Source organism: Hypomesus nipponensis, chromosome 8, assembly GCF_054491055.1.
Source record: "Hypomesus nipponensis isolate SF chromosome 8, ASM5449105v1, whole genome shotgun sequence".
Classification (NCBI taxonomy): domain Eukaryota; kingdom Metazoa; phylum Chordata; class Actinopteri; order Osmeriformes; family Osmeridae; genus Hypomesus; species Hypomesus nipponensis.
Window position 1 is genome coordinate 10009400 of NC_140368.1, and position 27980 is coordinate 10037379.

General features: G+C 50.9%; 1 protein-coding gene across 2 annotated transcripts; it reads right to left on the reverse strand.

Moving 5' to 3' along the window:
• Nucleotides 1-27941, reverse strand: tgfbr1b (transforming growth factor, beta receptor 1 b). Of its 2 annotated transcripts, none has more exons than XM_084702537.1 (9): nucleotides 27826-27941; nucleotides 11381-11632; nucleotides 8584-8820; nucleotides 7869-8099; nucleotides 7272-7439; nucleotides 6841-6997; nucleotides 3373-3497; nucleotides 3137-3255; nucleotides 1-422 (listed from the first exon to the last, which is right to left on the reverse strand). In XM_084702537.1, the coding sequence occupies exons 1-9, from the start codon at nucleotides 27893-27895 to the stop codon at nucleotides 297-299; spliced, it is 1485 nt and encodes a 494-aa protein (XP_084558663.1). In that variant the 5' UTR covers nucleotides 27896-27941; the 3' UTR covers nucleotides 1-296. The 2 variants fall into 2 exon arrangements, with proteins under 2 accessions (XP_084558663.1, XP_084558662.1); XM_084702536.1 differs by having other exon boundaries at nucleotides 3137-3267.
• Between the last annotated feature and the right edge of the window lie 39 nt (nucleotides 27942-27980).

The following is a 27980-nucleotide window of genomic DNA, read 5'->3' on the forward strand; positions in this document are numbered from 1 at the left end:
CCACCCAGTTGATCACCCTCCACAGATTCATCCACCTTGACACAGCACTACCCGTATCCCTCCACACAAACCTAGACCCCCCAAACGAGTGAGGATGGATGGATGGGCGCGCTGACGGACAGAGGAGGAGGAGGGAGAAGGGTCGGAGGTCGGGAACAGACCCCTTCGGCCGCTTCCCGTCGCGGAGGAGGAACGATCGCCGACGGCGACAGGGTGGATGATGTCACTGGCGGTGGGGGGCGGGGGCGTCGAGGACAGGAGGACGGGGTGAGGGCGGCGGCGCGGGCAGGCGGGGCCTACATCTTGATGCCCTCCTGTTGGCTGAGCTGCGACAGTGTCTTCTTGATGCGCAGCGCCGTGAGGCGGGCCGCGCCGTTGGCGTACCAGCACTCCCTCATGATCTTAGCCATGACACGCAGCGCCTGGGGGGGAGGGGGAGGAGTCAGTGAGGGAGACACTGGAAGATGACATCGCTGGTTAGACAGACACACACAGATCCCCCCCCCCACACACACACACACACACACACACCACACACACACACCACACACACCAACACACGCATACACAACCACACTCCGGGGGGAAGACTTAAGAGCCCACCCTCGGATATCAGACACAGAGGCCATGGCTTGTCGGTCACCTCGGCTTCAGAGCGCATCGATCTTTGAAAAACGGTTCCACTTGTAAACCCTCCCTGGAGGCGTACAAGGTTACCCTACCCGGCGCCGCCCCCCCGTCTCTCTGTAACAACAGGGCTCGTTTCTCAGAGCCCGTTAAGAGAGCCCAGAGAAGCTGCCTGGGAGGCAGGGAGAACACTAGTGGTCTTCTGGTGAGGGAGATAGGGACAGAAATTCATGTAGACTTATGCTGCCCACTCGACTACACACACACACGCACGCACACACACACACACCATCTGGTTTTCGTCTAATTTGTCTCCATCTCTGAGAAAGCCTGTCTGTTTACGTGTCTACTCTGAGGGATATCCGCCAGCAATGATTAAGACAGAGTCAACTCATTTAGACTAACGCTGACAGATTCTGCTCAACATCCAGCTGACACACACACACACACACACACATACACACACATACACACACAGCACAGCCTTGTGCTGGCGAAAAAGACTTTCGATTTTCAGAGATGCCAAATGAAATTCTTCAAGGTCTGCGGGCAGAGGCAAGGTAGCAGGTACGATGGTGGCGATGAATCAGAGATGCGACGCTAGCATGCTACCACCATCAAGGTCCACATCGGAAGACCAGAGAGCAGTTTGAAAGCAGCTGATATTAACGAGCTGGTGTCAAAGAGCTCCGTTGGATAGACATGACTAGCCAATACGAATGGGCTAGGTTGAATACGCTACAGAGCAGTCGTATAAGTGAGGGTTTAAAAATGAGTTAGCATGAACGTGCTAGTATTTACATTTAGTCGTTTTCCATTGACATAGTATGAACGAGCCAGTGGAAAGAAATGTTGATGAATGAGGCGGTGTTTGGTGTAGTAAGCTAGAGGAAGGTTTACAGTGATACTGCGTGCCAAGACACCAACAGCACTTCACTGGGGGGTCCAACTCACTGTACCAAGCCTCACCACTCTGTTGACTAAACACCCCCCACGCACACACACACACGCAAAAAAACACACAGCACAAAATACACACACACACAAATCCGTATTAGCGCACTATGCTAATGCACCCTTGTTTTCACACAGAGAGAATGTACACTGCTGGGTTTTGATGCCTGGAAAAAAGGCAGCCAACCCCGGAGGAGCCTATGCAGACCCAGACACTAGGTTTCTTGCCCTGTGACCCTTTTTAACGACGGAACATCTCTTTCATACCCCCGACGTGGCTGTTGAAAATAATAATGTCATTGTTTCCGAAGGACCTTGAGTGCGCTTGATTGTCCTGTTGTCGGCGAGGAATCTCTCGCAGACAGATCTGCGGAGGCTTGTCTCAAGCAATGAGAGGTCAATGGCGAGGAGCTGAGGTCAGTAAACAAGTCTAGGTGGAACGGAATCCCACTTGTGTGTGTGTGTGTGTGTGAATGGGTGTGTTGTCCTGGGGGTTTTGTGTGTGTGCCTGTGAATGTGTGTGTGTGTGTGAATGCAGACTGTGTTTGTTTATGTTCTAGGCAGTGAGAGTTGAGAGGTAAACTCACTGGTTGGGGTGTGTGTGTGTGTGTGTGGGAGGGGTTCACGCAACACTAATCTAACTGTAAACACCCTCATCAGATCACACAGCTGACACAGACATGGGGAAGAGGGATACGCACATCCTCACCCAGGCCAGGAGAGAAGCTTCTAGACACCTGGTCTGGCAACTCAGAATACCAAGCTGGGCTGAAGTCTTTCAATGGCCACACACACACAAGCATTAAAACACACACACACGCACGCATAATCATGCACACACTTAGGCACTGACACCCAAGGCAGATAGGGGACTCAGGTGCTTCCACACACACACAATCGTAGCGTGGCAGAACATGCAGGGGGGGGGGGGGGGGGGGGGGGCACATGTTTGTGTGTGTCCTTGGGAGATCTGTCAGGCTTGGATGTGATCCTCACCAGATCCACAGCATCCTTACAGCACACACATTGGATTACGGCAGTTTATTACCGGAGATTGACTCTAATCTAATCGCTCCGTTTGCCTGCAGTAAACGGACACGCCAATAAAGGGAGGGTGTGTGTGAGTGAGATAGAGAAAGAAAAAGAGTTGGATTGCTGTTGTGTGTGTGTGTGTGTAAGAAGGCACGACTGCGGTGAAGACGTAGAAACGTGAGCTGGAAGGAGAAACAGAACACACACACACACTTTCCCTCCCCGCGACAGCCAGCCAAGACAGGCAAGGTGGTTAGCTCCTCTCTGGGGAGCGCGGGTGTGTGTGTGTGTGTGTGTGTAAGGTGTATGTGTCTGGAAGGGATCCAATGGCAACCCAGTGTAACCCAGAAGGAACAATATGATCTAGTTCCTCCCGGTCAAGCTGTCCTTCATGGTACAGTTAGTGGGAAACACTTGCCTCACAGTGCTCGCTCTCTCTCTCTCTCTCTCTCTCTCTCTCTCTCTCTCTCTCTCACACACACACACACACACAGACACACACACACACCTCCCGGTGACGTACCTCGCAGCTCTGCCACCGGTTGGGAATGTTGGGCCGGAGTTTCTGGTCACACACCACCTTTCTCATCTCCTCCACTGAAGGATCGGACTGTACCAGGTCATGGTAGGGCAGCTGGTAGTCTTCATGGATGCCTGACAGGAAACACAAACACAAAAGGCCCAGACATAGGCAGCATGAGGACTGTCCCTGAATGGCCTGACGGCAAATCGGGACCAGTCAGGACCCCCTCCACTCACCTCCGATTGAGCACCTGCTGGCGATCTCCCAGAACACCAGGCCCATGGCGTAGATGTCGGCCCTCTTGAAGGACTCGAAATGCTTCATGTTAATTGAGTCATCCAGGACCTCTGGGGCCATGTACCTGGGAGGGAGGGGGAGAGGGAGGGAGGGGGAGAGGGAGGGAGGGGGAGAGGGAGGGAGGGAGGGCGCAGGTTAGACAGAGCCACCACCACCACATTGGCCACAGAGCCCGGAGCAAAGAGGAGAGAACAGGGGCCAGTTCTGCTTTCTCAGATGACCTTTCCATTCCTCTGGGACTGTGAGTAATGTGTTACGCAAGGAGGACCTTCACACAGGGAGCACATTTAACAGGGGGGAGGAGGGGGAGAGAGAGAGAGACAGAGAGAGAGACAGAGAGAGAGACAGAGAGAGAGACAGAGAGAGAGACAGAGAGAGAGAGAGACAGAGAGAGAGAGAGACAGAGAGAGAGAGAGACAGAGAGAGAGAGAGAGAGAGAGAGAGAGAGAGGGAGGGACAATGACGATGATGCTTTCTAATGAGTGTAATTCAACAGTCTACTCCACACACTCCCACTCCGGGGTTTCCAACCAACTCTTAATTGAATTCTTTGAAGCAGAGTTGCATCCAGATAATGAACATCATCAAAGCGTCAGTCTCCAGAATATGAGAGCCCGCGAGAGAGTCACGACGGTGACTGTTGTCCCCATGGCAACGGCTTTCAATACGGCTGCAAACGTTTTGAACGAGTAAGACAATTGGACCTGTTAAAAAGAGACACCGGAAGCAGACTTATTTCTTTCACATTCTAATTGAAAAGACAGAGCAGCGAAAAGAACCCAAGCGAGGGCAGACTGCATGTCTTCCCTCAGTGTGCACTACTGCCTGCAAACATCCTGCCTCCACTAGCAGGTCAGGGTCAGGTGTGATGAATGGTTTACAAGGAAGGAGAGTTGGGAAAGGAGCTGGGGAGAGAAACCAGACAGCCAGGTAGACAGAGAGAGACCAGACAGCCAGGTAGACAGAGAGAGACCAGACAGCCAGGTAGAAAGAGAGAGACCCGACAGCCAGGTAGACAGAGAGAGACCAGACAGCCAGGTAGAAAGAGAGAGACCAGACAGCCAGGTAGACAGAGAGAGACCAGACAGCCAGGTAGACAGAGAGAGACCAGACAGCCAGGTAGACAGAGACCCGACAGCCAGGTAGACAGAGAGAGACCAGACAGCCAGGCAGACAGAGAGAGACCAGACAGCCAGGTAGACAGAGAGAGACCAGACAGAGTTTCAGGCTAAGGTTCTGGGGGATAGTCTGTCCAGCAGGAGGCACAGCTGGATGAGGAGGGCTGGGTCCGGTGCTCTGGAAGAGGGCCAGAGAGCAGGGGCCTCTCTCCACAAGCAGCCTTCAGACTTTCTACACACCCAAATGCTCACTGGCTTTGAGCAGTACCTTTAGAACGTATTTCATTTTGTTTGGGGTCAATAAAGTGAACAGAATTGAATAAACGAGAGAGTGAATCTTAATTGAATACTTTCCTACCCTTTAAGAAATAATTGGATTTCTATTCTTTCTATGAGGGTGGTTCAGTATATAATCAAGGCAATTCATTTAGGCAATTCATTTCATCTCAAGCTGCACACGCACAGCTGCACACGCACAGCTGCACACGCACAGCTGCACACACGCACAGCTGCACACGCACAGCTGCACACGCACAGCTGCACACGCACAGCTGCACACACGCACAGCTGCACACACGCACAGCTGCACACGCACAGCTGCACACGCACAGCTGCACACACGCACAGCTGCACACGCACAGCTGCACACGCACAGCTGCACACGCACAGCTGCACACGCACAGCTGCACACACGCACAGCTGCACACACGCACAGCTGCACACACACAGCTGCACACGCACAGCTGCACACACGCACAGCTGCACACGCACAGCTGCACACGCACAGCTGCACACGCACAGCTGCACACGCACAGCTGCACACGCACAGCTGCACACACACAGCTGCACACGCACAGCTGCACACACGCACAGCTGCACACGCACAGCTGCACACGCACAGCTGCACACGCACAGCTGCACACGCACAGCTGCACACGCACAGCTGCACACGCACAGCTGCACACACGCGTATACAAACACAGCCATCAAAAGGTGTGGGAGAAATCCATGATTTGGGAAATGTGTAAATGCGTTCCTTCTGTAACCTATATTGTGCACTGATGGCACATGTCTGACTGATTCTATAACACCTGGTGGCTGCAACGTAATCTTCATATTTCTCTATTCACATGAAATAATGTTGGGTTGACCTTCATGCCATGGAGGGACTTGAACCACTGTGTCTATTCTTGACTTGTGCATATTTGCTCTCTCTCCAATCAGCTTGGTGTCGAACCCAGAATCTGAAGTTACGCCTTTTTAGTGGAGGCAGACAACAGTATATTCCACACAAGAAATATAAAGAATGCATCCTAACATTCTATTCACCTACACGATCACGTTCCAGCACATCCTAGCCATCTGAAGTCTCTTAGCTAGAAGACTGGGTTTGACTGTCACCCAGCCAGCCTTTCAATAACAAACCTGATCCATGCATGACCAGTCAGCGTGTGTGTGTGTGTGTGTGTGTGTGCGCTTTGAGAAGAGGTTGATTTAATAATGCACATCCCCCAGACATTCGGCAACTATTCTACACCTGGGATTGCTGTTGATGAATAATTGAAACTAGGATGAATTTCAGGTCTGATTTTCCACCTTGGGTGTGTGTGTGTGTGTGTGTGTATGAATGCGTGTTTGGACCTTGTGGAGATGACTTCTGGGGCACGCAGAGACGTTGGCGCATTTTTATGAGTTTCCTGTTCCTACGCGATGAGTCACACACACACACGAAACCCTCTGCATCTCCAATTTCTCCCCTTCTAATCTACCTGCTCCGCGCCGGAGTCAGACGCAGTTTCCATAAACCCCAACTGCTGTCCCATTACACAGTGGCAGCTGCTCAATCCAAACTGGTGGCTAACCGCGTGGATGACAGCCGAGGGAGCGCGAATGACTTCCCACTTCTAGGAATGGGCACTCTGGAGCCACCCAGGACCATCAGTTTCCATACACATTCACTTCACATCACTGCCAGGAGTGGCAGTTCACTCAGCCAGAGAGGACATCCAGTTACACCGCAGCTATAGGAGTTCTCAATCGTTATGGCGGTAGCTTTAGGAGCCAAAATGGCAGATGATGTATGTCTCTCCTGTGACCGAGAGCCTGTTGAGCCAAAATGGCCACCCTAGGGGGGGGGGCTCCGGTGCTCAGTGGCTGTCCTCTGTAGAGGACTTCCATTCCTTGGAACTCAACGGAAAACTTTCAAATGGGAACTTCTCTTTCATGCCCCGATAACTGCCAGGAAAGTGTAACAAAGTCAAAGTGGCCTCCGTCAAATGGCACGGTTACCTTTTGGTTCCCACTCGGTGATTGGGTGCGATGTCAATGGTGTCGGTGGCAGAGTCGTGACGGACAGCCAATCCCAGGTCAGCGATGCAGCAGGTCCCGTTCTTCTTGACCAGAATGTTCTTGGACTTCAGGTCTCTGTGGGCGATCGCTGGCTTACCTGGGGGGAGGGGGGGACGACAGGGGAAATAGAGAGACAAAGAGAGAGAGGGGGGGGGGGGAGAGGCGAGAGGCAAGAGGCAAGAAAGGGGACAGAGAGTAAAGAACAGAAACGAAAGGAGGAAAAACAGAGAGAGGGACGGAGGGAGCGAGAGCGAGGGGGGGGAGGCGGGGGTTACTAAAGGCACTCCGGAACTTGGTGGAGATGGAATCCACAATATTGTGTGTGTGTTCACATTTCACACTGCCGTCATGCGCGTGTGCGTAGAAGTCACCTTGTGTGCCGACGATCTCCATGTGCAGGTGGGCCAGGCCACTGGCAGTGGACAGAGACAGCTTGATCATGCCCTCCACCGTCACCGTGTAGCGGTTCAGGTAGTCAAACAGAGAGCCGTGCTCGTGGTAGTCCGACACCAGCCACAGCTGGGTCCACGTGCCGTTATCTGGAGGGGGGGGGGGGGGGGGGGGGAGAGAAGAGAGAGAGAGAAAGAGAGAGAGGGAGGGAGGAAAGGTGGAGAGAGATTTAAAAAAGGATTGAGAGAGGAAGAGGACCGAATAGGAGACACGGCGGGAGGAAAGACAGAGGCAGAGTTGGAGACAGAGAGCGAAAGAGAGAGAGAGAGGTACGTAGAAAAGAAGGGAAGACCAGTAGGAGAGAGGAGAGGAGGTGTGGAGGTTAATGAGGAGAGTTTTCTCCTGAGTAACGCAGCTCCAGATGGCCTGAGAGTCGAACAAGCAGCAGGACTGGACATGAGGAACAGTCTAGCTAATACACACACACACCTCATCATTGTATAAAGAACGTTCTAGACACACACACACACACACACACACACAAGGTAAACAGAAGAGAGCGTAGCACTCGCAGAGACCTTTGTTGTCGGCGGCGATGAAGCCCAGGATGTTCTCGTGACGCAGCATGACGGTCTGGTAGATCTCCGCCTCGCGGAACCAGGAGCGCTCCTCCCGCGACGAGAAGATCTTCACGGCCACCTCCTCGCCCCGCCACTTGCCCCGCCACACCTCGCCGAAGCGGCCCTTCCCGATGCTCTCCTGCAGGATGATGGTCCTGGCGATGGTCCTCTGCACCAGCAGGGGGAGCCCTGGAGGGGGGAGACGGGACGGGACGGGACGGGGGGGAGGAGTAAAGGGAAGGAGGAGGGGGGAATTCTCGCTGGTCAGTCAGGGTACCAGTGTCTTCCTTGCGTCTTCTGAACCACCGGTCTGCGTGAACACATTCCAGGTGTGTTCACCTACACTCCCGGCCCTGCTCTGCCCCTGGGCCACTGAGTGGTCATGGGCTTCACGAGCTCCTGAAGAACCTCGGGTCGTGTCCAGCCTTGCAGCTGGAAGCACACAGCCGTGCTGAGAGAGAGGAGAGGCGGATGCGTGCACCGTGCCTCCAGCTATTTCTCAGGCTGAGGGGGGAGTGCCGAAGCTTGAGAAAATGACACCCTTCCAGTGGCACTATTATAACAACCAAGCCAGACATAAGGCCGTTAAAGGTAACTACCGCCTTGGAACACAAGTACAGCATACTGACCTATTTCTGTCACACACGCACGCGCGCGCACGGCCAGCTCCTACCTGAGCCGGAGCCGGAGGTGGTCATGTCGTAGATGAGGTCTTTGAGGGTGGTGCCCACGGTGATGAAGGGGTGGTCTATGGAGGGGTCTTCCTCGCTGGGGACGCGTTGGTGGAGCCCCAGCCGGCTGTGGCACACGTAGAACACCAGCACCAGCACGAAGCACAGCACGCACACGGGCCCCGCGATGACGGCCGCTAGCGCCACCGGGCCCAGGGACGGAGTCTTTGCCGTCGGCACTGAGGGGGGGGGGGAGAGAGGGGGAGGGAGAGAGAGAGAGAGAGAGAGAGAGAGAGAGAGAGAGAGAGAGAGAGAGAGAGAGAGAGAGAGAGAGAGAGAGGGGGGGGGTAGGAGGGAAAAATAGAAGGGGATGGGGGTTTATATTGTGATACACACACACACACACACACACACACACAAGTTCTGTCAGACCATCTAACCTACGTTCCTCGTCCGACACACACACACACAGTTTGACATGATTTATGACTCTATTTGAAAGGGAACTGGTGAGCTTGACCTGCCCTGTCCTATCTCTACAACTCATTTGTCTCAGTCCGTCCTGTTCTGACGCATCATTCAGACCGAGGCCTGGGTTAGGAGGACTAGACCCCACAGCACACACACACACACGCACATACATGCACACACACACACGCACAGACACAGACACACACCCGACAAATAGTGGCATCCAGTGACACTGCAGCAGTATGAATAGCTAGAGGGCTAGTTTTACACTGCAGCTTGCATGCTGCAGACAACTACACACATAAACACAGACACACACACATAAACACAGACACACACACACAAACACACATAAACACAGACACACACAAACACACACATCATTCATCCCAGGGACCCCAAGGATACAACTGTACTAAATCAAGTTAGGGGGAAGAAAGATTCTCACTCTGAAAGCTAAATGACTCACATCACAAGACTGTCAGAGAGACAACAAGTGTGTGTTCTGTGTGGTGTGTGTGTGTTCTGTGTGGTGTGTGTGTGTTCTGTGTGGTGTGTGTGTTCTGTGTGGTGTGTGTGTTCTGTGTGGTGTGTGTGTTCTGTGTGGTGTGTGAGTTCTGTGTGGTGTGTGTGTTCTGTGTGGTGTGTGTGTTCTGTGTGGTGTGTGTGTGTGTTCTGTGTGGTGTGTGAGTTCTGTGTGGTGTGTGTGTTCTGTGTGGTGTGTGAGTTCCGTGTGGTGTGTGTGTTCTGTGTGGTGTGTGTGTTCAGTGTGGTGTGTGTGTTCTGTGTGGTGTGTGAGTTCCGTGTGGTGTGTGAGTTCTGTCTTGTTTTCCATGTCATCTGTGAGTGTCCGCACGTGGATTCAACACCAGGCCTAGCAGGAACACAGGGCTGGAGAGGACGACTCATCGATTGTTGTGCTGTTATCTGGGCTGCTCCCAGCGAGCTGGGCCACAGCAGAGATCAACACCTATTCATGGAGAAGGAGATCTGCTCTCTGCAGAGGAACACTGATCCAACTGGCTCTGGCCAGGAGACTGACACAGAGGGAGGGGGGAGAGAGACAGAGAGAACAAGATAGAGATAGAGAGAGAGATAAGAACAGAGGGGAGGGAGAGAGAGAGAGAGAGAGAGAGAGAGAGAGAGAGAGAGAGAGAGAGAGAGAGAGATGAACAGAGGGGGGAGAGAGAGAGAGAGAGAGAGAGAGAGAGAGAGAGAGAGAGAGAGAGAGAGAGAGAGAGAGAGAGAGATGAACAGAGGGGGGAGAGAGAGAGAGAGAGAGAGAGAGAGAGAGAGAGAGAGAGAGAGAGAGAGAGAGAGAGAGAGAGAGAGAGAGAGATGAACAGAGGGGGGAGAGAGGGGGTGGAGGGATGCCACTGCTTGCACCAAAAACAGAAAAACTGGGAGTCAGGATAAATGCGGCCCCCGCTAATAGGCCATCCAGCCGGAGAATGATTGTGGGTAGAGGCAGTCTCCTCTGACAGAATCTTCTAGATTGTGTCTTCCTCCAAGAGGAATGATAGTTCATCCGCAGTCTCACATCTTGTAGAACTCCATGATCCTACTTCAGAACTGCAACTACCCTTTTCACACACAGCTGTTTTAGGTGTTGTCTCCCCTGTGCGTGCGTGTGTGTGTGTGTGTGTGTGTGTGTGTGTGGAAGAACGGTGGAGGCAGATCGGCACACTCATATAGACAGTCATAACACAGGGCTTGAGTTCAGCCTGCACATAGCCTGTTATCTGTGATCTTCCCCCTCAAGTCTCAATGTGTCCAGTGGAACACCTCGTCCTGCCTCCCACGCCTCCATCTCTCGCTTCTGACGGCTTAACGCACGCCAGGACATAACGAGCCCCTTGATGTCGATTGCTGCCTGCTAGCTGAGGAGAATTGGTAAATGTGAGGATGGGCACGGGCGGGGGCTGGAGATGTGTGTGTGTGTGTATGGGGGGAAGGTATGAGGAGTGGGTCAGTGTGCAGGTGCATTCTTTCTCCACATTAGGACGGACTGGAGAGCAGCCCGCCAGCACATCGAAGATGACCTCCAGCCAGCCCCCCCCCCCCCCCCCCCACACACACACACACACAACGCGAAAAAGTACAAGTTCAGATACAAGCCTCTTGTCTATTTATTTCTTCATCTACAGTGACCCCTCTCTCCACCTGTCTGTCTCTCCACCCGTCTGTCTGTCTACCCCTCTCTCCACCCGTCTGTCTGTCTGTCTACCCCTCTCTCCACCTGTCTGTCTCTCCACCCGTCTGTCTGTCTACCTCCCTATCTCTCCACCTATCTGTCTCTCCACCCGTCTGTCAGGCTGTCCGTCTCACCTGGGAAGGAGCTGAGGTCGGGGTTCTTGTTGCACCAGTCCTTGTCGCAGCAGAAGACCCCCTCGTAGTCCCTGGAGGAGGAGGCGCAGATGAAGGGCCGGTCCCGCGGGATCAGCTCGTTGCCATGGACACACATGCTCTGGTGCGTGGTGGGCCGGCCCCCGGGCTTGGTGGTGAACGACACGTAGCACACGCCGTCGTCCGTGGTGGTGCAGGACGAGTTTGAGCAGCGCTCACAGTAGCACTTGAGGGCTGTGGGGGGGGGGGGGGTGGAGGAGGAGGGATGGGAGGGGTGGAGGAGGACGGATGGGGAGAGAATATGGGTGACAAAGAGAGAGAGAGAGTATGAGAGAAAGGAAGTAGGACAGGTGGAATGATGAAAGGAATAAAGAGAGAGAAACAGAGGGGAGGAAAGAGAGAGAACAACTCAATTATATTTCCGGAAGACAAAAAAACACGTTTGCGCGAGAAACTTGGGTGAAGAAACCAAAGTATCATCAGTGATCATTCACCACAAAGACAACCGCCCAGGCAAGATAACAGGAGACAGTCAGTCAGTCGACGCCTTTGATCGCTAAACCAACCGATTCACTTCCTGTACACAAGTCTGGCTCCCTGCTGTTCTCCTCAACAGCCAGAGAACACTCAGAATACAGATGTGATAGGAGGCAGATTCAAAACAAGCGATGCACACGCCACCTGACTATTGTGAGCAAGAGGACGTGTTGGAAGCACTTCATATTGACGGTGTAACACAGTGCTGTGTGTACTGTAGGGGTTTGTGTGTCGCAGTGTTGTGTAAGCCAGTTCATAGAGAGCAGTGGACTCAAACGCAGCACGGACGGCTGAACCAGGTCAACATCTCACACACACACTCGGACACGCACACGCGCACACACACTTGCACACCCAGTTGAATAATTCACTCAGACAGTCGAGAATATAGCCACGAGCCCCCCTCAGACATGCCCTGTATCTCTCTCCTATGTCTGTGTCTGTCGGTATTGTCTGTGATTGTCTGTCTGTGAGTCTGTCTGTCTGTGAGTCTCTTTGTCTGTGATTGTATGTCTGTCTGTCTTGGCAGGGCGTGTGTCTGTCTGTGGGCTTGTGCGTTTGTCCGTCCATCAGTCTGTGACTTGACTTGAAGAGAAGAGCACGGAAGGAACAGGCAGTCTAGACCTTGCCCTCTGATATGATATCCTCCAAAGAGGAAGACATTAGGCGCCCCTCCCTCCCTCCCTCCTTCCCTCCCTCCCTCCCTCCCTCCCTCCCTCCCTCCCTCCCTCCCTCCCTCCCTCCCTCCCTCCCTCCCTCCCTCCCTCCCTCCCTCCCTCCCTCCCTCCCTCCCTCCCTCCCTCCCTCCCTCCCCTCCCTCCCTGGCAGACAGCAGTACAGTCAGTGGCATGCACACCTTAGCTGTCTAGACAGATTCCATACCTCCACACACAGACACAATAAAAAACAAATCTGGAATATTCTTTCTGTGACCTGGTGCGGTTTCTTTGTTTGTGTGTGTGCCGCTTTTGTCCAAGGAGGGTGGGGGAATTTGGAGAGCCTTTTGAACTGAACCACACTACTCTTGGAGTGGCCATGACTGGGGCCTGTCTCGAGAGTGTTCCCTTCCCTCCTCCCCTCGCAGGGACACGACCGAACCCTCCTGGGTGGGAGCCTGGCTGGAGCCTCTCAGCCGTCCCCCTGTTCGGAAGGCAGCCAGACGGATCCCAAAGTTGGAAGGCACAGCTGGTAGGGTGTGGCATGCAAACAAACGACTACACGCACACACACACACACACAGGTTTGGGCTTGCAGTCGCAGTCTAATTGAGGGCATGACTCACCAGCTGGCATGAGAACATGAATCAGAGTAGAATAAGAGGCACGCCGACACACACACACACTTGAAGCTGTTGACTACATAAACAGCAGTCTGACAGTCTGAGTCAAACTGGACTTTCCAGTCTGTCTATGTCTGTGAGGAAGTGTGAATTATGCTTTGGAGTCTGCTAGCTCTGTGTGTGTGTGTGTGTGTGTGTGGGGGGGGGGGGTCAATCAACTGCCAAAGTCAATTGTTATGAAACACTCAAGCCTGTTGCTGAAGGACTAGCTCGTTCGACCAATGTGGACACCTGTCTCTAGTGTGTGTGTGTGAGTGTGTGTGTGCGCATGAAAACTGGGAAAAAAAAGCCTGCCTATGGCCCAGCACTGGGAGACTTTAAATCATTCGCTTAGAGAACGAGGAACATAGATGACACAAAAGTACACAAACACACACACTTTAATGAGTGTGCCACGGTCTCAAGACACTCCTCCGCAAGCTTCAACTTCCAACTGTGTTTACGCTCTGGCCAGGGGCATTTAGCACAGCCTCCCTTCCTGTGACACCCGTCGCCGCGTTCCTCCCCTGCACTCTGGGTTGGATCCTGCCGTGACGCTATCTGGCCGCGAGGCCGCTCTCACCAGAAGCCAAAGTGGCGCTTTGTGATTGGATGCCGTTTCTGGTGCACCGTACTGGGCACCACTGGGATCCAGGTGTCCTTAGTTACAGAAAGTAGTTGAGGACGCCAGGTGTGACTGTCGCACTGCATTGTTCCTGGTACCGTTTACCGTGCAGTCATCAGCTAGCTCATCCAGAGGCTAATGTTGCTACGTACTTAAGCAATTGAGATTGTATTGTTGCTCTGTAGTGTTGTGGCATGATTAACAGTGCCTAGTAGCTGAGATGTGGTTACTTAAAGCTAGACCACTCTTCGACCGCCAGGAGAACTGTGCACATGATCTGATCCTTGATCTTCTACTGAGCCTTCTACAGTTCATGCACTAATTGAACGTCACTTTCGATGAAAGCTAAATGTGTAAAACTGTCAAAACGTCAAATGCAAGCTAGTACATTTGGCAAAGGCGTTCACGTTTGAGAGCACCCAAACGCAGGAAAGCTGCTGGAGCCCAGCTAGAAACACACAGACACACACACACACACACCTTTCCTTTCAACAGGGAGTGTAGCAGAAGACAGGGAGGAGATCACAGGGTATTGATCAGCAGCCAAATCACTGCTAGAACCCCAGCACTCGAGCTCAGGGTGGGAGGGCCAACACCACCATTTAATGGGCCCCCTCTAACCTGAGGCCGATCACCATTTGTTGGTAGTCGTGAAACGGGGAGGAAGAATCTCATTCATGTCCACTTCATCTTCCCTCAGCGCCAGCCCCAGTCCAGCCAAACCTCCGGAAATGGAATTAGCCTCGGCCCTAAACTGAGTGAAGGGTCCACGGGGAGAAAACTGAATTCAATTTCTCCCTGGGCAAGCCTAGGAGTTGCACGCGGACACACACACGCGCGCGCACACACACACACTAGAGGGGAGGCTGTGATGAATGAAAACGTGGCCGTTTGCCGCTTATCGAATTTCAGTTGACTTGGGAGTTGCGAGCCTTGAATGACTTTTCCTTCCTCCGCTGTACAAGCCATGCATGTAATGGGCCCGCTCGGTGCGAGCCGAAATGTGTGTTGATTTGAACAAGCCCATGGACCAGCTCCAAAGCGGTCCATTACTGCTCCCACTGTTACAACACTGCACCCTGGAGGACTCACAGGCAGCAAGAAGGAGCTAGGGACAGGGAGAGAGAGAGAGGCAAAGAGAGGAGGAGGACAGAGAGGTGGAGAGAAAAGGTAGATGGAGAGAGAGAGATAGACAGGGAAAGAGAGACGGAGAAAGAGAGAGGGGGGGAGAGAGAACAGAAAGGGAGATGTGACGAGGGAAAGAGAGGGGGAGAGCCCGAGCGGTAAAGGGAAGAGAGAGAGAGGGCGAGGGCCAAAGAGGCAGGGAGAGAAGCCTTTACGCGTGGCTGAGCTGTACTCAATAAAGCAAGCAGCCCGGTACTCTCTTCACCTCACTCCACTTCCCAGAACCACTCTCCTCTCCTCTCCTCCTGCAAGGTCCTCCAGCCCCAGCGCTGACTCCCTCTCTTCACTCTCGGTCTCTCCATTATGACCGCGTCCTTGCTGTGAGCGCTTGCCAGTGTGTGGCCACGTAACAGTGTGTGTGTGTGTGTTGCCTCACAGGCTTCAATGGGAGGGGTTAGCAAGACATGTGGAGTGGAGTGGAGAGGGGGGGGGGGGTGCCGGGGGTAAAACCTTAGAAGACAGGGAGGAGGGAGGTCACTAAATCACGTGTTTGTGTGTTTCTCAGTTTAGTCTCTCCGGAGAGAGTTAGAGGAGGGAGCCCTCCCAGAATCCTTCAGCGAATGGCTTCTCCAGAGTATGAGGGGTGGAGAGACACAAAGAGACAGAGGAAGAGAGACCGGAGGCAAAAGGAGCGTATCACCGCCATCAGCCCCACCATTAGCCCCACCATCAGCTCCAATAACAGCCACGCAACAGATGAACAAAAGCCCAGCCGAGCTGTTCGTTGGCAGTTAAAGGGATGAACCATCTTCTCTTCTCCCCCTCGCTTCATTCCTTTTGCTCATGTCTTCTCCTCTCCCTGCACCCATGCCCCTCCCTCCCTCTCACCCCCCACCTCCTACCCTACCCTCCCTCGATCTAACAATGACGGGAGTGTGAGGCAGAGAAAACAGGCACAGAGAAAAAACAGGCGAAGCCACAAAAGGAGACAGAAGTCGGTACTGTACTCTGGCGCGGGCCATGAAATCCACTCAGTGTAATCTGCACAAGGGGGGGGAAGCCCAACGGATGCGTTCGGGCTACTATAATCTGGACCCGCGCCAGGGTTTCATCCCCCCCGCCCCCTCTGATTGGCTGAACGCATTACTCCGAGGCTGCGTTATGCAGATGAGATGCAAAGGCACTCCCCTGGAGGCCTCGGAGGAGCCGCACCCCGTTAGCTCAGTCATGGAAGCGGCGGATATCTGTTTCGTCCAATGGAGAGCAGGAGGGAACCTTCTAACATATGGAGGAGGACTTTCAGGACATTCAGGAGGTTTACTGGGCAAAAACCACATGTGTACACGCCATGTAACACAAATACATGTAACAACAGCCAGGTGGACAGTTGGACAGCGCACACACACCTGAACCCTACTCTTTTCAGTTAAGGCGGACGCCAAAGCAACACACGCCTGCCGCCTTAAAAAAAAGGGGGGGTTAGGTTTTAGATTTTATTATTTATTTTGTATAAGTGGGGATATCCACCGTCTTACTCTGTCCTGTTTTTGTCCCTTCCATTCCAAAACACCAGGCTCCCTTCTTCTCCCCCCAACTCCCCCCCCCCCCCCCTCATCCCCGCCCCCCCCCCCCCCCCCCATCTGAAGAAGGCACCTAGCGAGCGGTGCGCTTATTTGAAGATATCCCATCTCACTCAGCTGCCCTGCCCTTCGAATCAGAGGTACCCTGTACCAGCCCAGTCATGTCACCCTTGCTTCCACTATCTCTCACATTAAGGGTTCAGAGAGCGCAGGAGAAAGAGAGAGGAGGGGGCGGGGGGTGTTTTGTCAAGCATGAATGGTAGCGTAAGGAAGGAGGACGAATCGTGTCTGGTTTTCCAAGCAGAAAAGACCATGCGTGCATACACACAGACCAAAGAACCCGTCTTCCCCTGGCCTTTTACACTTGACGACAAGCAAAAAAAAACGACACAAAAGCTGCACAAGCCTCGATGTGACCGCTGGGAGTCGCAGATTTCTGCTTCGCGCCAAATGTTCCCAACGATGAATGCTGGTGTTATACTTGATATAAAAATGCTCTCCCTGCACCCCTGGAAACTGCAGGGAAACCACTGTCGCGTGTGTGAGCAGCAAGGTGAGGTGTATTGGATTTGTTTTGTTCCTGTGTGGGCTACAGCATCACTACAGGGCCTCATGTCCTCTGACCACTCTCTCTGGTGGCATGCCCACAGTGAGCATGCCCTGGGTAAATAACCATTCTGGCCTTGGGCCGGCATCCAGCCTGCATACTGCCACACACACACTCTCTCTCACACACACACACACACACACACACACACACACACACACACACAAGGCTGGCTGGCTACACAAGGCTGGCTACACACTGAGCAGTGTGACTGACTGGGTTGACATCCCATAATTTCTCCATCTGCATGTTAATGAGGAAAGGAAGATTCTTCTTGGACTATTAGAACGAGGCTGTGCATGTCCTCCAGTCAGAGAGATGGATTCTGACAAGGTAGACCAGGCTGACTTGGACTGGAGATGGCTAGCGCAAAACCCTGCTAGCCGTCTTGAAACTGAATATTTGAAGCAAACATCAAAGTTGAAGTTGCTGCTGACACAAAGCAGGACTGCGATGGGAATCAAAAGGTCATAGTCGTGGGTTGCGAAGAAAAATCGAGTGTGAATACATGGATACTGGGATGAAAGACAGAAAAAAAAATTCTAAAACATCTACAGCACTGCCTTAAACTTTGTTCAGTCATGATCTAGAATATGTCCTTCCGACATATTCTTCCAGCTTGTCAACTTAAGCAAAAGAGTTTACCCCTGTAAGGCAATTACTCCTTTAAAAAAGGTATGAATGAACTCCTCCTTCAAAAAAAAAGGTACGAGTTAGGCTAACTTAGGCTAGCTAATCCAGGAGGTAAGAACCTAACCTCCTTCGAGGGTGAGCCTCATCGTTCAAATCTCAGAGAAACTAAACAGCAGCCCCACAAAGGCCTCCATTCAGGCTCCCGGCCCTCCAGCAATCACACAACTGACATTTCTGAGGGCTGTATAATCTAGAGCCATTCATGTCCAGTAATGCCTTCAATTAACTCAATTCAATGGTGCCCAATCAGATTACCACTGAATAAGCCATTATTTTAACAGTGTTAGGGAGGAGAGGAAGAGGCCCGGTGCATGGTTTCCAGTGTTTAAGTCTGCAAAAAGGAGGGCCCCGTGAGACGATTCAAATGAAAAGGATGGAGAATGTTTAATCTAATAACTCCTCCCGCACAGGGAACAAATAACGATCTGATGGAGGGAAAAAAGAAACGTCAAAAGACAATGGCCTTCGATTTTTTTTTTTTTTTTACTTGTATCAATGCCAATTGGATTTCACATCTTCTGAAACCTGTGGCTCTAACCTCGGATTGGGTCATCACATTTTAAATTCAACAGTAGAGATGGAGGGATGGAAGGAGGGGAGAAGTAGCTCGTCCTTGTTCCACCTGACCTTAAAACCCCTTCGTACACACTATAAAATGCACTTTGTTGAGTCTTTCAACCAGTGATAACATTGCTTCTGTTTTATCTCAACATGATCTGATAGATTCTGTAACGGAAAAGTTGGCCTGGAACAGAATTTAAGATGGTTAACTACCAAACTTCGTACAGGAGCCTATCCTCCCGTTTGGTTTCCTAAACATCCATACATTTCTCAGTGCTACATCTGATGCCCTCTCTGCTCCCATATTACCAAGTTACCTCACAAACAAGTGATTTACCATCCTTACTCTAAACGCAGCTTCTCAAAACTCATCACAAGGCCAATGTACAGTTGACACAGGTAAAAACACACACTAACATTATACAATGATTCACCAAACATAGCTTCTGAAACTTTTCTGTGGCTGTACTTGATACTTTGTGCGTTTTGGACTCCTGCAAAGACTCCGGCTTGTGTCATTTTGATCTACATCGGGAAACCACAAAGACAGTGGCTCGAGATGCCGCAAGGACTGCGGCTTGTGTGTTTTGGATTCCCGCAAAGACTCACCTGTTCAGGGAGGCAACTGAACACTACCTGAGGGGCTCTTCTCGGTGAGGATCGGACCCCTTAGAATTCAGGGGTTGCAGGTTAAAATGCGTCTTCCACCATCCGCAACAGGAAGTCACTTACCCCCGGCAGTGTGCGTTGGAGGACACACACACGAGAACTCGAGGTAAGTTTTTCAAACGGTAAGTGGCATATTTGGGTGACGGACTGCAGTTACAAGTCGTCAGGTGGCCTATTTTCCTCTCAGCCTGGAGAGGAGAAAATGGTCCGATTCAACAGCACAAAGTATTACCTTCTTCAGCAGCGGGGGGCGGGAAAAAAGGCTAATCGATTGAAATAAAGGATTTCTCTAGCGCAACTTCTTTCAGCCCATTTTTAAAGCAGTAATAAGGAAAACATACCCAGCTGGATGGCAATGTTCCATTCAGTCTCTTTGTGCACATCTGTCACAAAGTGTCATTTTTAATGATGAGAGGCCCACAACTAACATAGCATATTCTCTTTCTTCAGACTTGGCTGAAGACCTTGGGTTCAAAGAAGTGTGTGTGTGTGTGTGTGTGTGTTGTGAAGAACAGCACCCAGCTTCCAAAGTTAGCATTCAACACTTTCCCTGCAGCACCCAATGTGTGCAACCAAAGCCAATTATCTCCCAGGTTCCACCTCACCTGCCTGCCTCCTGCAGCAGCTTCTCTCCTGCGTAGACAGATTGTTGGCCCTTTTTGCCTTTACTTATTGATAGAGTTGGAGAGAGACAGGGAGAGAGAGAGACAGGGAGAGAGAGACAGGGAGAGAGAGGGAAGACATGCAGGAAAGGGCCCGAGCCAGACGAACCCAGGTCCCTGTGTTAAGGCCTTAACCTGCAGGAAGCCCCACCTATTGGAACCACTCACTGTCCACGGCTGGTCTTTTACCCAGCGAGATCTCCCCCTTCCTTACCCAACCTCACAATCCTCCCCCCCCCCCCCCCCCAGGCTCAATTCTGATCTGTGTTGCCCAGAAGCACACACTGTATTCAGGGCTGTGAGCCATCTGAGCTGCCCCTAACTACCCCCATGGTGCCTTCAGCTCCACTCACTACCAGTCCACACGAGGCTACATGACAACGAAGAGGTTGAATATGGTGGGTGGGGGGGTGGAGTGATGGGGTGTGTGGTCATGTGGGTCTGCGATTGATGCCCCACCCCCCTTCGATTGATGCCCCACCCCCCTTCTACACACACACACACACACACACACAAAAACACACCCTCCTTTTACCTTCTGGAACGGAATAGGAATTAATTACTTGCCGTCTCCTGGCAACCGCAATCCATGCACCCCTACTAGTTGGCCGTGTATCGTGGTTGTGAAACATGACTGTGAGGCTCGGCCACTAGACTGCGCGCACGTACGTACACATCAGGTGCATACGCCAAATACTGACACATACGCACGCACAAAATCTCAAACCAGGTTTTTCTCTCACACACACACACCCTTCCTGCCAGCCACATGGCCCCCTGCCCCCACCCAATCTCCTAAATCAGTCCCTCTTGTAAGTGTGTGTGTGTGTGTGTGCGTTTGCCCTTTTTCAGCCGACAGATGAGCCTCCCACAATTATTTCCATAGGTCCCAGGCTGCCCTCCCTCCCCCCTGTCTAGCCCTTTGTCCACACCAGATGTGGGGAGGGACAGAGGGAGGGCCGTGCACCAGCACCAGCCTTCCGTCTCAGCTTCCGCCAAATCACAAAGCGTCCAAAATGGGAAAGCTCATCAAGGAGACTGACCTCCGTGAAGTTGCTCTCTGTCAGAGCACGCCGTCTCTGGAGCCACCATCGCCCCAGCGCTGCTTCTATACATGATTTAGTGAGAGAGAGAGAGAGAGAGAGAGAGAGAGAGAGAGAGAGAGAGAGAGAGAGAGAGAGAGAGAGAGAGAGAGAGAGAGAGAGAGAGAGAGAGAGAGAGAGAGAGAGAGAGAGAGAGAGAGAGAGAGAGAGAGCACAGGAGGATGGTTCTGACTGTAGCACAGTTTCCTGAGCTGGGCGAGGCAGAGCGGGTGGGGATATTCAGTGAACATGGCGTCTTATGAATATGGATCAGGTTGATTTAGGAGAAAGCGTTTTTCGGGCGGTGGCGGCTGTCCCCAGGAGGCCTTCAGTCTCCCTTCAGTCTCCCAGCGACACGGAGAGCACCGTCGCCCCCTCCCCTCACCTCTCACCTCGCCCCTCACTGGCAGAGTCAGACTCCCAGGTACTGGACAGGCTGTTACCTGTGGACGCTTGTGCAATCCAAAACGAGAGGGAGAAAGTGGTCTACAGAGAGGAGAGAGAGAGACGGGCTGTGCTCAAACCAATGACGCGGTCGTGATAATCACAGAGAAAGGAATACACCGGAAATCATCCGAGCTGGCCTTCTGTGGAGGAGCCACATGAGGGAAGGATCGAACATTCGAGGGTCTTTCGGTACTGCTGATGTTGTTTTCTCTGAAATTTGTAATCCACCGGCCTACGATTTCATTCACTACTAAGTTTGTGAAATCTCGCCCGGGTACCTGCGTCCAATCAAACGCTATTGCTATTGCTATTGTTATCTGGGGGCCATCGTCAAAACTGCATGAATCCTGCAAATGATCAGAAGGAACAAACCCTGATAACGCGAACAGAACCGCAAAGCAGTCCTTGGAACGTGATCGGGGAAGACCAAGGAAGGAATGATTGAAGGAGGAGGAGGAGGAGAGGGTTAGAAAGTCTTGAAGGGAGAGAGGGAGAGAGGAAGGAGAGAAGGGAATAATGAGACAGAATACATCGAAGGACAGCGGGAATCCAGAGAGAGCAGTAAGAGTCCCTTACAGCGAGCACATGGCTGGCCTAAAGCTCAACTAAGTGCAAGGTTTTGTGCTTCTCTTTCCCTCCCTCTCTCCTGCTCTCCTCTCTCCCTCTCTCCTCTCTCCGTGTGCCTGTGGCATTACTAATTGCTGCTGTGTCAGGGCAGAGAGCACATGACGGAGTGTTCTTTCTAAACAGCCAGCCACGCCAGAGCTGGGTCTCGCAGAAGCGCAGGCACACGGGAGGGAACGCCGCACTCGTAAACCTGCCCTTCCCCTGCCGGAGGAAGACCAGGAACGGAGGGAGGGAGAGCAGCTTTTTGCGGCTCTTTGTTTGAAGCAGCTGGCACATGGACAACCTACCTGCCATTCTGTCTGTCTGTATGTATGTCTGTCTGCCCACCATACACACATACACACACACACCTCACAAGTAAAAAAAAAAAAAAAAAAAAAAGCAAGCAATTACTGTTAAGTCCTAATCAGCCAAATGGCTTTTTTCCACATACTGCGCGCGCACAAGCACGCACGTCTCACTGGCGGTTACTGAGGGGAACATGAGAGTGTCCAAAGACAAAAGCCAGGTTGAGAGATTGCTAAAAAGGAGAGACGGGGAAGAGAGTTGAACAATCCCTCAAGCACCCAGCGCCATTTGTCAGAAGATGTTTTTGCTATCTACATACCAACTGAAACTATTTCAAACTCAATGCCCCTGGGTCGCTAAAGAAAGAGTAACAATCCCAGCTGAGACAATTGTAGTGCTCAGTTCCATTCCTAAGAACAGGACCATAACTCATACTGTAATCTTTTGTTAGGATAGTGCACACAACCCTCTGCTCAAAGAGTAATCAGTAACACCAGGATAACCCTTCCACACCAAGAAGCTGAAGTGGCCTGTGTTTGAACCGGTCACACTAAGCCTACAGTGCTATAGTATTTTATTTGGTGGATTAAACAGTGGATTTAATCCACCCACACTGCCTTCACTGGGAAGTGAACACAGACCCATATCTCACAACATCGTAAAAAAAACAAAAGAAGACAAAAAAGAAGGTATTTGTGCCATAGTGACTTCAACTTTACAGGGAGACGTACAGCACCATTTTGTTGACCATATCTGCTGAGGTTATCAGGTTGTTGAGGTCTACCACTGGGTGTATACGCGCTGCCTTAGGATCCTTTAACAACTTTTCCCAAAACACTTCCTGGTGACAGTCTGGTGGAGAAGGGCCGAGCCGCTAGCTGCTCAGGGCTGCTGTGGATGGGCAGAGCAAGCCGCTAGCTGCTCAGGGCTGCTGTGGATGGGCAGAGCAAGCCGCTAGCTGCTCAGGGCTGCTGTGGATGGGCAGACATTCAGCTCATTCTTGTGACAGGCAGGCGTTCTCTAGGCCAGAAGCCTGTGGACTATAAGTGTAGGACTAACCAGAGATTAGAAGCATAGGAGAAGACTGCTGCTATTCTGCCCTTGCAAACAGGCCCTTAACCATACGCGACTGAGATTTTTTGTTTTTATGTTTAAATGGATTACAACATAAAAGTGATGCTGTGATTTGATGGTTGCCTGTGGCCACTAGGACACAAAAATGTGTGTCACTCCTTAAACCAGATTAAACAGAGGCCTTTCACGTCTGGAAAAGGGTTTTTTAATGGGAAGCCAGGGTTCAAGTTTGCAAAAGAGCTCGAAACGAATCCCAGAAAAAACTAATCGGCTTCGAGGCCGAGGACAGAAACACAGGTGTTACAGCAGAAAAAGACTAACCTTGGACATTATAACTATTGATCAAAACCAACCGTGGTTATGAAAATGGTATTCAAAAATCGAGATCCCTGTCCATCCTTTTCCCGTACTCACAAGCACATACTCTTTAAATTTATTTTTCACAGCCTTCGACTGCTTGAAAAAGATACAATCAAAAGTTCAAATTCTGGAAGGCCATGAAGACAGATAGAGAGAGAGAGAGAGAGAGAAAGAGAGAGAGAGAGAGAGAGAGAGAGAGAGAGAGAGAGAGAGAGAAAGAGCGAGCGGGGCCGTTTGAATGCATCAGTGCCCCTGAATCCAATCACAACTGGCACAAACACAACTTCTCAAATTAGTTGTGCTTCCTTAAGCCAGGACAACAGGAGGTTCAGGGTCACTCACATGCCTGGGATTCCTGTGTCCAAAAGGCAGAGTTACTGTATCAGAGAATACTAAACAGATATGCTCACAGCAGAACAAGTCCGTGGCCAGAATTGTCATAGGCCTTAGAAAGTTATCCAAAAGCGATTGGGAGAAACTATTTCAAGAGCATGTTTAACAGCTTTCAGAAGTCCTCAATATGGGTTTTATGTATTTGTTTTGTTTACTTCAGTCTTGATAGAAGGATCCGCAGGTGAATCTTCCTGTGTATAGAATTTTGATTGTAGCCCATCTCAAACTAACAAAACATTTCTGTTGGCTCGATCCTGTGACTGGCTGGGGGGGCCCTCTCCATAAGGCTGGGCTGTTTCAGAGCCCCGTCGCCGGCGAAGAACGGGAGGAACAGGAAGAGGCGAAGAACTGGTGAGGGTGTGCAATACAGGCCAGGGCTTTCTTCACCACTCCTGGCCCACAGACACAAGATGGTGAACCTAGTACTTATCTGTCCCTCCCTCCATCTCTCTGTCCGTCCCCGTCCCCGTCCCCGTCCCCCCACCGGCCAGGAGTTACGTTCATCCCGCCCTGATGTTTGAACCCTAAGGAGGAGGCATCAGGCCCAGCAGGGAGCGCGATAGCAGCGGACGGGCCAGTTTGTGACTTGTGATGCGGCCCGGCTTTATTGTATTTGCTGACAAGGCGCTCCAGAGATGTCGGCGAGGCTAAGCTCCCTCCTTTATATCCCCCGGCCAGGGAGGACTTGTTTACTCTGGGGTCTGCGGGGAGTGGTGACGCCTATTAGGAGATAGGCTGCGCTGGCGGCTGCACTGGCGGGATTCTCACTCATGTGGTGCGCCACTGCCAGCTTTGGCCCCAACCAGAATGTGTGTGTCAATGTATACATGCACATGTATTGCTGTGTACGAGTTCACTTTTGGCTGTGTGTGTGTGTGTGTGTGTGTGTGTGTGTGTGTGTGTGTGTGTGTGTGTGTTGTGTAATTACACACCCTTCTCCTGTTATGGAGGATACTCAGCAGGAAGCACGGGACACAATGCTTCACTTTCACAGCTGAAGCACGAAAACATCCCCGTAGTGACATTGCGCTCAAACACAACCAACTGCATCCGTTATTAACGTTATTAACGTTATTAACGTCTTCCTCTTTTAGACATGCCATCATTCTCCCAAACACCTCAATTATTGTAGAACGTCAACAACATGCGGGTATAAATAATGATTTCAAATGATGCCTATGATCTCAAATAATGAATTTACCCTCACGTGTCCCGCATGCCATGTTCATCACAGACACACACACACACACACATACAGTATACATTGTGGCATACTGGTATTTCAGTGTGCATGGTCCTTAATGGATGTTGAGTGTGTTCGTCTCCACGCAGCGTGTGGCCAACCCCAGGAAGGGACCCGATGCATGACGGTAATCAAGTGTGCTAAGGTCAAGGGGGCCACGCAAGGGCCAGGCACTAGCTGTCTCTCCAGATGAGCCGAAATGGACCACTGCTGTCACAAGCACCCAGTCCACATGTGGAAGTGTTGCCACCGCAAAGACAGTCTCCGGGTAAGAAGGTTGATGGATGACGTGTACAGTCGAATGCTATTGTATGGACAGAAGAACGGAGCATGGCTGCGCCATCCTTGCGGATGAATATGGTCCCTAGTATCAATTCCACAAACCTTTTAATGTTTTTTTTTTTTTTTTTGTATCCATTCAAATTCGTCATTAATCAGGAGTGTGGTCAATTTGTGACACATTCTTCCTAATAACCAAAACAGACAACATAATACACCTCTAAGGTGGGTGAGAGATCTTGTAGGCTGAAAACACATCCCAATCCATTTACTCAGATAGGATCTGTTTCTAGGTAGCTGTTTGATCTTACGTGGACATCTAGTGCATTATTAATCTTACTGGTGACAGTTTAGGGTGGGGATGCCTTACATGATTCACATGATCGGCTGCCTAAAACAAAAAACAGAAATACCACACGCTGGACGCTGAGCTTGTTACTCGAGTAAAAATACGCGGGTCCTGCAGCGCCTTCAATACCAGTAAGTGGTGCGAGATTAACTCGCGCACCAAGGTTATTGATTTCATTGCACTCCGATGCAAACGACCCAGTTCGTTTCACCCGTCACCAAACCCCAAGCAGAATCGTTGTTTATGACAAAAAAGGATTCCTTTCCCGCGATGGACGTCTCAAATTCGTTTAAACAGCGTTATTTTGAGGACAGGGTCTGTATAAACAAATGGGTTTGATTATATAGCCTCAGAAGGTGCATTTACGTCACCAGATGCAAGGTTCTATAAATTCGAGCCCGTCATTCCAGCCTCCCATCCCACACAAAGGAATGTCACACAAAGGAACACCGATAGCTTCTAAAAACCAGAAACATTTATCAACGGTTCAACAAAACACAGCACAACATTGACTGTGGAAGCATGCAGCCTGAATAACAAATTAACTACACAAAGCATACGTATTGTTAAGTAAAGATGCCAAATAAGCATGGCTCTCAAAGGGTCGTTATAAACATTGGCATAGGAGATATTGGGAACATCTCTGTCAAGGATTTTATGAGCAAGAATATCGGTGAAAAAGCATAGAAATGCTTAAAGGTACAAATCTTACGGGATATTTCAGCAATACATGTCTTTATCAGCAGAAGGCAGATTCTCTCACTGACGTTAAATGTATAGCAAGTCTCATCCGTCCCACTCGACAGAATTGAAATCAAATAACAGCTCGTTACAAAGGGCCATAACAATACTGATATTACACACTTAATGCATTCTCTCTAGATTTTTTTCAATGACTGGTTACCACGGGGGAGTAACCTTTGAGCCACAAATTAGCTTCGATAACTGAAGCTGGCAAGCTAGATAGTCTAAAACTGGAATAACACAGACTGGAACCTTAAGTTGCAAACAGGTTAAATTTGTTATTACTCTGTTATTTTAACAGACAGGCAGAACCAAAACAGGAACAACATGCTGTCACAACCTCAAGGAAAGTGCTCTGTTTGCGAGAGTCGTCGCGGCGAGTGGTTTGACGAGTGTGCAGGTCTATTCTGGGTTTTTTTCACAGCATGAGCTGAATTCCACTGTAAATGTCCAATTGCTGAATGTTTCTATGCACTTAATCTGATCCGGACATAATAACGCATAACGATACGTTAGTTAAGCAAATCAATTGCTAGCTACGTGCTAAATAAAGGCAGTTTCCTTCAACATGTTATCGACATGTAGGCTACATAGATGCGGAAAGTAGCTAAACCTATCTTCGCTCGAATTATTTACTGTAACGGTCTTCAGTTGAATCGACAACGTTGGATAGACGTTTTGCAGTTTCGTATCCGTTATAAAGCACATGGTTGGCCCCCTGGGTCGGTGTCCGATTAATCAAATTATTGATCAAGGACAAGGATAGAAGACAAACAACGTTTCGGTATGCCAACTTTATAATTGCTCGAGTGAGAAATACTAATCTGTCAATCGGACCTCCTCTGTAGAGCAGGTGTCCGAGTGACTTGGTCCGAGTAGCCTACGTCCCGCTTAGATTCCAAGCTTAAGTCATTACCCTTTTAACTACGACTGAGTTCGATTGGTTTAGTTTGTACTTGCTCTTTCACTCATCTCTTTGCAAACAATGTTTTACAATTTAAAAAAACTTCAATTGATTGCACGACTCGGTCTGACCTGCGCCATCTTTGAGAGAGACTTCAGGCCGACGTTAACTGTAACAAAGAGCATCAACGGTAGTCCCTACAATATATTTATGTGCCTAGGTCCATTGACAACTTTTCGGATAACATCCATTACACTTACCACCATTTTCTTGAATCCTAGTCCCGAAGAAGATGACTATCAAAAAGAGACAGCACGGTACTGCACCCATCGTGGCAACAGACTTACTCCAGACTGCCAGTTCTCTAACTTATTGCTCGCTACTAGTGCGTGGAACAGGAGAAACACGCGTCCGA